This window comes from Silene latifolia, chromosome Y (assembly GCF_048544455.1).
Source record: "Silene latifolia isolate original U9 population chromosome Y, ASM4854445v1, whole genome shotgun sequence".
Taxonomy (NCBI): domain Eukaryota; kingdom Viridiplantae; phylum Streptophyta; class Magnoliopsida; order Caryophyllales; family Caryophyllaceae; genus Silene; species Silene latifolia.
In genome coordinates this window covers 153,533,552-153,547,336 of record NC_133538.1, presented here as the reverse complement: position 1 = coordinate 153,547,336, position 13,785 = coordinate 153,533,552, and the positions used below count along the sequence as shown (strand labels likewise).

The 13,785-nt window shown below is 36.9% G+C and overlaps 1 protein-coding gene across 1 annotated transcript; it reads right to left on the bottom strand.

Annotated features, from left to right (window-relative positions):
- Positions 1–10,536: 10,536 nt before the first annotated feature.
- LOC141629207 (uncharacterized) lies at positions 10,537–11,709 on the bottom strand. The gene is made up of 2 exons (XM_074442246.1): positions 11,173–11,709; positions 10,537–10,899 (listed from the first exon to the last, which is right to left on the bottom strand). The coding sequence occupies exons 1-2, from the start codon at positions 11,707–11,709 to the stop codon at positions 10,537–10,539; spliced, it is 900 nt and encodes a 299-aa protein (XP_074298347.1).
- Between the last annotated feature and the right edge of the window lie 2,076 nt (positions 11,710–13,785).

Sequence of the window (13,785 nt, the reverse complement as noted above, 5' to 3'; positions counted from 1 at the left end):
GGACAAATTTTTTTGACAACGTAATGGAGTCCTAAATGTTTAACAACATTCGGTGCCAGGTCGTGGATAGGACATCCATTGTGTTCCTAGAGTCGATTCTTTTGACTATCGACTGTCTCTTGAGATTAAGGCAGTTTTTGGGTGACTTTGGTTTCTTTCTCACGGTCCGTAGAATCGGAGGCTAAGTAGATTTTTTCTGGTCATTTCATACTGTGCTTACATCTGCAGGATTTGAGTTGAGGAAAATATCCAACCTTTATCAGGTATAGTTATTTCTCAGGGCCACTCGAGGAGTAGTAACTGAAATGCATGGCCATGCTCGAATGATGATTCGTTTATCAGTTAAGTTACTCTCTAGTCGGGGAAACCACTCTTGATACTGATCGCTTGTAAATAAACGACCTTTGTGAATACGGATTTTACAAATTGTTTTACATTGAGTGGAAGAAATGTTAGGATATGAGAATCGGTTATCACACATACACTTGTGAGGACAAGTGGGAGTTTGTTGGAGCTTGTGTCCTCCACAAATTAGTGTGATAACATTAATAAATCTCTTATAGGTTCACAAGGGTATACTTCGTATATTATCAGTTGATTAACGATTACCTAATAACGGTTGGCTTGCTAGAAAGTTTGACGTTATTATCATACAGATGGCGGTGATCAACTGGTCCCTTAAAGTCACACCTAAAGGATGTGTTTGAGAGATGTGGTTATGGAAATGTAATCACATTGATGCCTTATATGACTAAACAGTTAATCAACGTGTTGATGAGACGATTATTTAATGCCGATTAAATAATATTAGCTGAGACGAATTAACTGTCAATTCGTAAATTGAATATAATATGTTATATTTAATTAATGTATATAATGTTAGCTTGGACGAATTAATATGTTAATTTGTAATTAAATGTAATCGGTTATATTTAATTAGATAATTATAAATATGCGATATTTATAGTTAAAGTATATTTTACATGAGATTGTTATAATATATGTTGTCAGGCCGGACTTAATAAATCGACTACAATCAGTTATGTATAGACTTATTAAAACGGGACAACATGTATGACAATTAATAAAATGTACACATTATATATAATTTTAGAATAACCAAAAATATGGGGATTTTATCCTAATTCGTGGTTGTTGCTAAAACCGAAAATAAGAAGAAATATTCTCTTATTTTCGGATATATGGGCCGAAAATTTAAAAAAGAAAAACCCACCCTAATCACTCCCCTTACACGGTTAAAGGGAGATTAAAGGGGGAATTTTTCTAACCTAATTTTCTAACCTAGCCTCTCATCAAAACACAAAAACGATAAACCCTAAATAATTTACTGAAATTCGGGGATCGATTCTAGCAAGAAGCAAAGGGCATATCTCATATCGTCTTGGGTGCAACTGATAGGTGAATATCATTGCGATATTGTTCTTAGGCCGATTTTGCTAGGACCGAAGGTTGTTTCTTCATTATCTACTTTGGTTTATGCAATTTGTTTTATGACTAGTTATCATCACAATAAATTCGTTATAATCCTTAAAGTAAAAGGGATGCATACAGATAAATCCCACATATCGCCTACTCATCTTCAATCCTCCACCACCACGCCCGAGGGAGAGTCCTCTGAACGCCCAAAACTACCCTCACTAGGACGGATTGCTCCCGCGACCATTCTGGGATGCACCTCACAATAATCATCCTCACAATAATCACCCTCAAAATAATAAAACCCACAAAAACTACCCTCACAAAAATTACCCTCACAAAAATATCCCTCACAAAAACTGCCCACCAAGAAATACCCCTCCAAGGTGCCTTCGAGATCCTGAAATCAACGGCATCTGGAGAGACGACGTTGACGATGTCTACCTTGTCCCAGAGAAAGAGAAACGGGCGAAAGAGATCGGTCACCTTACCCGGACAGGACGCCCCTAACAGAACTCGAACAATCCAATGGTCGTTCCAACAACAAAAGACCAAGTTGTCCCAGAAGTAGACACTCAACCAAAGGCTTTTGAGAATTCAATCCTCAAACAGCTTCAGAAGGCAAAAGCCGAGATCTCGATCTGGTAACTGATCGCGACGTCCTTTAATCATCGACATGCTTTGCTACAGGCCTTGGGAAAACTAACTGTGCCCTCAACCTCTTCCCCTGAAGAAATAGTGGCACATATGACAAGGGATGCCCCTGACTTGAACAACCCAGTTGTCTTTTCCGACGAAGATATCCCTCCCTTCGGAGCCAATCATAACCTTGCCCTGTACATTACCGTACAATGTCTCAAGAGGAATGTGCCCATGGTCCTTGTGGATGACGGATCCGCGGTGAATGTCATTCCCCTCAAGACTGCTCACAAACTAGGTATTAAGGAAGCTGATTTGGTCCCAACAAATCAAGGAGTACGCGCCTACGACGGCACTCGTCGCAAGGTCGTGGGGTTCATCACTCTGACTGTCGCAACCGGACCACTGGAAAGGCAAACCAGTTTTCAGGTGGTCGACATTGACGCCTCTTTCAATATGCTCTTGGGACGTCCCTGAATTCACGCCGTCAAGGCAGTTACCTCAACTCTCCACCAGAAAATCAGGGTCCCCTTCGACGGGAAAACAATCACAATTCCTGTTTCCCCGATCAAAGCTGTCATGAGAAAGGGAATAGCCTCCCAGACCACTGAGGAAGATGATAATGAAATGTGAGGATTCCAAGCTATGAATGCCATAACTGATGAATTAACACCATTTGATTATGACCCGTTTGCCAACCTCATAGTCAACCGCATCATGATGCGCCAGGGTTACTTCCCGGGTTTGCCCCTTAATCCACTGAAGAACACCTTACCTCCCTTGAAACAGGCTAAGGTCCCCAACATTACCTTCGGACTGGGATATGAGCCTACCGATGAAGATATCCAGGAGATGAACCTCCTAGTTCGAAAACGCAAGAAGCGCGGAGTTATCCTCCGTCCCTATCATCTGACCCTCAATGGATACTTTGTCCCCGAGGGAGAATCAGAGCTCTACTATGGCTTTCTGGAGCCGATCTATGACTCTGTAGCCAAGGCCAGGTACCCAGGTGTGGAAGTCTTCCAGGACTCCTACTTCATCCCCGACATCACCGAAACTGCATCAACTGAGTCTAAGCCGTCGTCATGCCTCAATGGACAAGCTGTCACTCTCCTCTTTGGAGAAGATAATATCAAGCACCTCGACTATGAGGACATCATCAAGATCGCCCTGAAGGAAAATTAGTTGGACCCAACCGCCTTGATCTCCGACACTGACCCGGAGAAAGCTACACGGGGCTGGAGGAAAACCGTCAAGTGGACAGATCGCCAAGGCCGCATTCTCAAGATCACAACTGGAGAAGGCCCTATGTTCAAAGAGGGGAGTGAAGAAGAATCTGAATCTGAGTCTGATTCGGAGTCAGAGTCTGTCATAGCTCCTAACAATCCTGATGTCCCAGTCTGTTGGAGTATGTGTCCTCGACAATAATGCGACCACATGTTTAAATCTCATATTAAGAATACATAATGGAATGTAAAATTTTATTGTGAACTGATCCACATTAATCGGCAATGAATGGCTGAGTAGAGTTTGACATTACTGTCGTGTGACGGTGGTGATCAGTTGATCCCTTAAGGTCATACCTCTAGGGAAACTTTCTTAATTGACTAATTAATTAATTGTATGATGATACAAGTTAATTAGTTCCTTCAAATTGAACAAATGATTTTGTGAGTTATAATATGTTTCTTATTGTAATTTGATTAAATAAGATTCGTTCTAAGTAATTAAATTGTTTTATTACTTAAGGTTTATTTATTGTTTATGAAACAATTGAAATAAGAATGAATTAATTATTATAAATGCAAGTAGTTGTGATTTATAGTTATATGACCCATTTTAAGTAATGGTAATTGTGAATTACTAGTTAATTTTGTATGTGATTTATTTTATTTATATATAATGATTTTTAATGTGTTAAAAATGCATTATTTAAACAACATGTCTAGTAACATGTCCAATATGTCACACAATACAAATTAACAAATTGACAAAGTTAAAATGGGATCCATATTAACCATATGGACCGTGTAAATGGAAGAAGGAAGGAGTTTTTGTGCCTTGATTATTTTAATTAGTGGGTAACATAATCATTACCTACTAATTATAGACTATTATGGCTAGTATCTTGTGAAGAGCAACAAAAAAATTTATTGGGCACCCTACCCACCCAAAAAACCGGTGGCCTCCTCCCCTTCACACTTATGTAGTGCATTTTTACACTACACTAATTAATTCTAACATTATTCGTTCACTTGAATTAGTTCTTCTCTCTAATTTTGTTGTTGAACAAAATAATTAAAACTCTCACTAAATCACTAATATTATTCCAAAATATTAGAGGTAGTATACTTATAATATTAGTAATAATTTTAAGGGAACAAATATTAATTCCAGTATTTAAATTAATATTTGTATTAAGGAGGTTTTCTTGGTACAATCCTTGAGGAGAGATTCTAAATTGAATCTTGTTCATCCATTTGGAAAGCTCAAGAACTAAGTAAGGTAGGAGACCTCACTAGTGCCCTAAAAGCCGAAATATCCAACGTAAGGAACCGGTTTTCCTTCACTCTTGTATTTTGTTTTGCATGCATATGATCCTCAAGTTTTTTTGACTAAAACTTTAAACTAAAAATATGTGATATGTAAAATACGATTTCCAACAAGTGGTATCAGGGCAACACGGTTGTTGCATGCAAAATCGGGTTAGTTTTTCCGAGTTAATTTGTTAACAAATAAAACTTGTTAATTAGGATTTATGAAGATAAATCATGAAATAATTTTGCATGTTAAAAGTTTCTGGTCCTAAATGGATTTTAGGTCATATGGGACGATTTATGGATTTTTATTGTTCATTTTATATATTATTGGCATTAAAATGTGATTTTTATGAGAAAAATGTCATTTTTGGACGAAAAATAGCTAAACTTTGAAGTTTTCAGTGGTTTTTGGATATGTTTTCACATATATTATCTACTGATGGCATGTTAAATTTCGTGAATAACTAAGTTATTTTTCATGAAATATGGATTGTATAAGCTTAAATTCAATTTAAAGGGTTTATTAGGTTAATATGAGTTAAATTTTGAATCTGGTCATAGAAATTTTATATGTTGTCACATGAATTTTTACTCAGTGTGTGTAAAAATCTTAGATTTATTGTACTTCTTATGCATGATTTATGAATTTTTGAGTAAAAATTCAATAAATAGTGACTTAAATTAGTCTATAATGCTAAAACATATTTCATGACTATAGAAAAACATCATATGTTGGATTTTACCCCACATATCAGATCTAAAAGTGAAAAGTTGATTAATTTTATATTTCTCTTATTTTAATGGTCATGGTTGTTAAAACCGATAAATCGCAACGATGTCGTTCTCAAAAATTTTTGAAATTTTTAACCTAAATTTTAAACATTATGAGTGTCATGGTATTTTTCCAGAATGTTCATGAGTTTGAATTTTAAATTTTGAAATTATTTGGAATTTTCATAATTTAATTTGAAGTTTATAATATAATATTGTATTTTTGGTCCATAATGAACAATACTAAGAAATCAGGTTGAATTATTGTCAAAATATTAGTGAAGACTAAGTTTTGAGTCCTAAGAAAGTTAGGGTAATTAACTTGAACATAAATATGAATTTATGTAACTTTTTGTGATTTTAATAAGTTAAATCACGCAAATCCATAAAAACCGTTGTAATATATGATATTGGCTCTTAAAAGGCGATTTAGCATAAAATGAAGCATGTTCATACATATTATAATGCTGTATTTTATTTATGATTGTCATATTTTTATTTTATATAATTTTTTAATTATGTAATTTTACTTAGTATGGCCTTAGTTTTTAATTGGTATTACCCGAAATGCATGGGAATATCGATTTGGTTGTAATTATTGTAAGCTCGTATCACCGTTTTGTAATTTAATAGATTTATTTTTATTACAAATGTATAATAGGAAAATATGTAATTTTTTATTTATTATTTGTAATCTCCCGGAGTTTCCATGAAGACGGTGTTACCTCGAGTTGCGTGCCAAGACCGAAGTTCAAGGGACCAATGGAGTTGGTTTCCGAATTTGTAATAGTTTATTAGATTTACTATTTTAGGAAGGCCATACTAGGACTTTATTTTTATGCTTAGCATTTACTTTATATGTTTGCATGCATCGCTAAACGCCATAACTAAACATGCATTTTATTTAATCGAGTCATCGACCGTGTCAATTATAATTATCGTAGTTCACCGCTTTAGTTCACTTAAAACGTGATAGATAAGAAATTGACATGACCTCTCGCTAAATTAATAATTGAGATATAGCCTTACCAAATAGTAGAACCCATGAAGTACCAATTTCATAAGGGAGTTAAGCCGGTTTCACCGTAATACAAACCTTGTTACGTTGGCGAAATGGGGTGGTAAAATGTTACTAAATCGAAATTTGGATTGAGCTCAACGGAAGTATTCGTGACCGTAGTCGCATGTGTTCCGAGCTAAAGATAAATATTAGAGTAATTTTATCGACCGAGAGTTCTAAAAGTAGAATCGATTAAAGAGTTAATCCACCGAGTTATATTAATAAGGGATGAATCGCCTCACCGTGCCCGAGTTAATATGAATTTGGACCTCGGGATCATTTATCATAGTTGGGTAGAGGTCACTATGTAAATGCTTTACTTGTTAAATTATTTACAAGTATTATTATAATGATAAATGTTTTGTTTTTATTATTCCGTTAATCATATTGTTCTAATTCTTTACCTCAAATTATATACGATATCATTTCGATTTTAGTTCAAATCTCCATTAAAACAACGTAACTAAAGACAAATTAGAATTTTCTTCTAAAAACCTCGTATTATCCACTGCAAGGATCTCTTGTGAAGAGTATAGATAAAAGTTATTCGTGATCAAAAGGGTTTTTTTCTAACATATCTACTTACAATAAATTGTTTCTCATGTGCTTAATTGAGTTAAGTACTTTGAAACGTTAAATCATTTTGGTTACTAGATTTGTTAGAAATCGTAATTGACCAAAATACCGCAACCACTTCAATAAAAGTTTTAAGATTAAACGAATAAATTGAAGAGTAGTCTTCATGAATATCAATTTTGCTTTTCTTAGCAAAGACTCATTGAAATGAGTGGGAGAAACCGTTAAGAAAAGGATGAGGTTTAAAGAAGTAAATGTTAAAATGGAATTGATACAAGGTAATGATAAAAGAAAAGTTATTGAGAATAACGATACTAAACCTATCAATCCCAACCGATAAAGTTTCCATTTTGAAAGTGTTGGACACTGGAAGGAAACTACCCCAAATTATTGAAGAATCAGCAAGTTAGTTGTGGGACATCTAATGAGACTTTCTTCTCTAAATGTTTATTTGATTGACATAAGTTTTGCAAGTACTACTTCGTCAATATTAGAAACCAATGGTGGTTTTCATCATTGTATTTGATGCATAGGATGATTAGAATATGACGACTAGCATCAAATGATGTCGAGAGATAGAGTCATTGTGTACTCATTCTAGTTTTGGGTTTAAAGTTGTACTTAATTATGACTATTAAGTGCATAAACTCTGAATAAGAATATAATCTTTTTTTTTTTTTTGGTGAAGGGTAAGTATATATTAATCAAAAAAATAGGTATACAATGTTATGAATACAAGCTCAACTCAAAGACTAAGGAAAACCAAAAAGCATTACATTGTTACATTAGTCAGCCATTGAGTTTCTAGTGGCCTCAAGGGAGATCTATTCCTTCTCTTCCATCTTTTTAACACCTCCTTCCAAACTTGATGCACTAGGACTTTAGGATGAATAACTGAGTGGTGAAGCCTAGCACGATTCCTAGCCATCCAAATTGCATGAATGACACCAACATAAAAGGCTCCTGCAAGTAACTTCTGCAGAACACTCTTACATCTACCAGCAGAAAACCACCTGATAATGTCGTCTATAGGGACTGAGAATTGGAGCTTCAGCTGCAGCAGATTCATACATCTCCTGGTAAAGTCACAATCTTGGAATAAATGGTCATGAGATTCAGGAGCAGTATCACATAAACAATAGTTGACATGACTGCAGATACCCATTTGGACCAATCTATCACGAGTAAGAAGTTTCTTATGGAAAGTGGCCCAATAGATAAAAGCGGTTTTAGGAATGTTGAGGGGATTCCAACAAATAAACCGCCAAGGGACCTTAGGAAAGGAAGTTCTTAACCAATTGTAACCAGAAGGAATGGAGTAGCCAGAAGCATTATGAATCCAAGTGTTATTATGATAACCAGCCTTAAAGATATCCTTAACCTGCACTATTTTCTTTCAAGTCCAACTGCAGTCTAAAGAAGCAGAATAGTCAGTCCACGCACTCCCTTTCATATAGACATGATTCACCCATTTAACCCAAAGATGGTCCTTCTTAGTAGCTAACCAAATGGTATATTTTCCAAGGACAGCTCTATTCCAGATCTTAGCATTCTTAAGGCCCAAACACCCTTCCTCTTTTGGAGTACAACACTTTGCCCAAGCTACATTAGGTGCTCTGAGGTAAGCATCTTTTCCTCCCCAAGGAAATTCCTACAAATAGCTTCTACTTTGTTCATGACACCAGAAGGGAGAAGAAAGAGTGAAGCCTAATAGGAATGCATAGTGGACAAAACAGACTGAACAAGCACCATTTTACCAGCATAAGATAGTTGTCTAGCTCCTAAGGACCTGATCCTGCTTACAATCCTTTCAATGAGTATGTGAGCATCAAACTTAGAAATCTTCTTAGATGAGATTGGAATACCTAAGTACTTAAAAGGCATAGTACCAACTTTGAATCCAGAAATAGCAACAATCTCATAAATAAGCTCACCCTTGACTCCATTAAAATAAATATTAGTCTTATCACGATTCAAGCATAGACCAGAAGCAGAGGAGAAGGTAGAAAACCCCCTAAGAAGCCACATAATGGAAGCAAGAGTTCTTTTGCAAAACAAGAGCAGGTCATCCGCAAATAAAAGGTGATTAAGCTTCAGGCTGCCACACATAGGATGAAATCTGAAAGAAGTTTGTTGAGCTACCACAGAGAGAATTCTAGATAAGTACTCCATGCAAAGAGTAAAGAGCAAAGGTGATAAAGGATCACCTTATCTTAAGCCTCTCTTGCTCTGGAAGAAACCAAAAGAATTCCCATTGACATTAAGAGTATAAGACGGAGTAGACACACAAACCATTATGAGATGAATGAATTGAGGAGGAAAATTCAAAGCCTTGAGGATTTGGTGTAAAAAATCCCACTCAACAGTGTCATAAGCTTTTCTCAGATCAATTTTGATGATGCATCTAGGGGAGGCAGTTTTCCTATTATACAAACGAATAAGATCCTGACAAATGAGCACATTCTCAACAATATTCCTTCCTCTTATGAATCCACCTTAACTCCTATTAATAATAGTAGGCAACACCTCACTTAATCTAGCACAAAGGATCTTAGCAATGCATTTATAGAGGGTATTGTAACAAGCAATGGGTCTATATTCAAGAACAGAGGTAGGATGTTTAACTTTGGGAATGAGGGTCAAGGTAGTAGTGTTGATTTGCTTTAACATTTGACCACTAATAAGAAAATCCTTAATAGCTCCAACAACATCATTACCAATGATATCCCAAAAATCCTTATAGAATTGGCTTGTAAAACCATCAGGCCCAGGGGACTTTGCAGCAGGAATAGAAAACATAGTAGCTTTGATCTCATCCTTAGGAATAGGCTTAAGAAGAAGGAGTTTAAGGTCATCAGTAATCACAGTCCCCAAATTGACAGTGGCAAAATGAACAGGAAGAGTAGAAGCCTTGGTCCCTAGAAGATCCACATAATAAGATAGGAAAGCATGCTTAATATCCTTGGGGTCAGAATGTAAGCTGCCATTCGTATCTTTGATTTGCAGAACTTTATTTTGAATCTGTCTAGCCCGAATTTGATTGTGAAAATACCTTGAGTTTTCATTACCTTCACTAACCCAGTCCACTTTTGCTTTTTGACTGAGAAAACTAAAGTGAGCTTTAGCTAGACCTCTGTAAGTATCAGCTGTAGAAGCTTCAGTAATCATCAGACTGGTATTAGTAGGGTCCCCATGAACTTGACATTGAATGTTGTCCAGATTAAATTTAGCAACCCCAACAGCCTTCTCAATATCAGAGAACATGTTCCTATTAAGCTCCTTTAGAGGTTGTTTCAGGTTTCTAAGTTTGGTAACCACTTGATACATTCAGGAACCAGAAACCTTCTTACTCTAATTGTGCTTAACAAGATATTTAAAATGAGGATCCTGGCCCCACATGTTAAAATATCTAAAATGGGGTCTTCTTTGCCTAACAGCTCTCCTATAACACAAACAAGTATTGTGATAAAAAAGCCCTTCAGGCAAAAAATAAGCATAAGAATTAGGATAGAGCTACAACCAATCACCATTAATCATAAACCTATCTAGTCTTGAGTAAACTCTAGTACTAGACTCTTGCTTGTTGTTCCAAGTGAAAAAGGCACCTTGAGCTTTGATATCTACAACCTCACAATAATCAACACAGTCCCTAAACTCAGTGATATCACTCCAATGAACAGGCCTACCCAGTCTCTCATTAAAATCAAGGAGATTGTTAAAGTCTCCACAGATACACCAAGGGCCAACCCAAGAGTCCTTAATATGTTTGAGATCATTCCATAAATTAAGACGTTCCTCCTCATCATTAGAGCCATAAACCACAGTGAACATAAATTCATTACCACTAGCAACTTCCTTAATATTAGTAGAGATGAGCTGATCAGACATTGTAATAATATTGACAGTAAAGCATTGTTCAATCCAAATAAGCAGAATTCTACCCCCTAGATGGCACTGGATGTTGCTAACCCCACTCCAGTGTTGACCAAGATTATTTAAAAACCAGAGCAGTCAAGATCCTTTATTTTATGTTCAACTAAACCAAATAAGCCTACATAATTTTGATAAAGGAATCTCTTAATTTATAATTGCTTAGTAAGCTTATTCATACCCCTCACATTCCAACTACCAATTTTATCCATTAATAACCTCTGGTGGCCTATCCAATCTCCCTTCCAGACTTTTTGTTGGACTATTCAGAACCTCAGCATAAGTAGGAGACTTAGGAGCCTCAAGAGATGAAGTAGAAGCACTTTGGTGTTCTTGTCTAATCTGTTGACTGACCACAGTAACAGGGGAGAGAGTAGAGGTAGGAACAGTCACAACTGCAGGTATTGTGACAGGTACCCTAGGCTGTTCTCTCACAGTAAGTACATAAACTACTACAGGAACAGTAGGTGCCCTAACTGGTACCCCAGATTTAACCACATGTCGCCATTCTTGTCTCTTCTTAGGGATAGGCATTGATTCTTTCTTCTTCTTACACATATCATCAGTATGGCCTATTCCTTTACAAAGAGTACACAGGTCAGGTTTCCAGTCATAATCAATTGGCACACAAACTTCAGACCCTTTCTCATCTTTGAAAAAAATCCTCTCAGGAAATTTTTGACCAACCTCAACTTCAATCAGTATCCTGGCATATCCTAGTCTAGTTTTATCAATAGTAGCCTCATCACATCTCATATACTTGCCAACTAAGGATGCTAGTTTTCCCAGACTAGAAGTACCCCAGAAAATAAGCCCCAGACCACACAAACGAATCTAGATTGGCACAAATTTGACTCTTTCCTTAGCCAGACTGTAGGTCTCAGTCCATGGTTTGACCACGAGTGGTTTGTTGTCAAACATAGGAAACCCTAATTTCAGAACAAGATTCCAGCACTCTAGAGTAGGGAAGTGAACAAGGAAGGTTCCATTAGGCAAAAATGAGATTTTATCGTATTTGTAAGGCCCCCAAATACGACTGATTAACCCAGACAGCAACTCCCAAGATGGATTTCCCCCTAAAACGTAGCAGACAACAGCGGTAGACCAATATTCAACTTCAGGGAGAACATCCTCAGGTGATAGTTGAAGCATAACATCAGAAGAATTTTGAGATTTAGGAGAAGAGGATGGTGACTTACCAGAAACCTTTGTCCATCCTTCCTCATCTTCATCACCCACCTCATCTTCAGATTCCGTCTGAGCATATTCAACAAGGACCCCAAGATTTAGGATTGGAATACCAACAATCTCACCCACAGATTTCGTCATTTTAGCATCACCAGAGCATGGAATTGCAGTTTCTGTTGGTGGAAGATCATCAGTAATCATATCGGCAGAAGGACTAGAACTAGTTATCACAGATGAAGATTCATTATTTTCCATATCTAAGTTTAAGTAAGGACAATTAGAGAAAGAAAGACGTGTTTTTGCAGTAGATTTCCTAGGATTAAACTGATTTTTCGCAATTTTTTTCCTTGCCATTTGCAGGAGAAAAACCCTAAAATCTTTAAAACCCTAGAGAAAAGATAGAGCTTTCTCTCTCTTCATTTTCATTTATTTTTAAGAAATTAAAAATGATTTATGGCAAAGCGGTTTCCATGAATGGAATTTACATCTTAGATCAAACCACGGAAGTATTACACGTGAATAATAAGAAATTAAAGGTTGGTGACAAAGATCAAACCTATCTATGGCATTGTCGAATGGGACACATAAATGAGAAACGTGTGAAGAAACTCGTCGATAATGGGACTATTCCCGCATTCGATTTTTCTACATATGGCACGTGTGAATCATGTCTCATTGGCAAGATGACTCGAATTTCTTTCAAAGGTGTTGGAATGCGCGCTAGTGACCTATTAGGACTCATACATACTGATGTTTGTGGACCTATGTCAATTACCGCTAGAGATGGCTATAGATATTTTCTCACTTTCACGGACGATTTGAGTAGATACGGATATATCTACTTAATGAAGCATAAAAGTGAGTCCTTTGAGAAATTCAAGGAATACCAGAACATGGTTGAGAACCAAATGGGTAGAAAGGTTAAAGCACTCCGTTCAGATCGGGGTGGCGAATATCTTTCAAATGAGTTTGATCAACACCTTAAAGACTGTGGAATCGTTCTACAGTTAACTCCACCTGGAACACCTCAATTAAATGGTGTGTCCGAACAGAGAAATTGAACCTTACTTGATATGGTTCGATCCATGATGAGTCACATGGTAGTGCCTGATTCATTATGGGGTACTGCTCTTTTGTTCGCTGCTCTTATACTTAACCGAAGTCCGACTAAAGCGGTCGACAAGACTCCATATGAAATGTGGAAGGGAACGGTCCCTAACTTGTCCTTTATTCGGGTTTGGGGCTGCGAGGTTTATGTCAAGTGGAGACACGTGGATAAGCTCGGCCCGCGATCGGTGAAGACATACTTTATAGGTTATCCAAAAGGAATGTTTGGTCATTACTTCTATTCGCCTACCGAACATCGAGTTTTTGTTGCGGCTAGTGCGACGTTCATAGAGAAAGAATTTCTCGAGAACAAGACAAGTAATAGAACCTTCGAGCTGTCGGAGATTCGAGAACCAACAACCGAGGAACAGATGGAGGAAGTTGTTCCTCCAACTGATGATACGGTTAATATTCCTGAGGAACCTAGGAGGTCGGGTAGAGTCTCTAATCCTCCGGACAGATACATTGGTATGGTCAAGGAGAATGACGTTTTGCTCCAAGAGAGTAAGGAACCCGCTACCTATAAAGGTGTTATGG

Bases quoted from the DNA above. Each gene is read 5' to 3' on its own strand.
- LOC141629207 (XM_074442246.1), bottom strand. From the start codon at position 11,709: ATGAGATGTGATGAGGCTACTATTGATAAAACTAGACTAGGATATGCC. The intron at 10,900-11,172 runs GTTATTAATGGA...ATGTCTGATCAG, and splicing joins GATTGGATAGGCCACCAGAG to CTCATCTCTACTAATATTAA.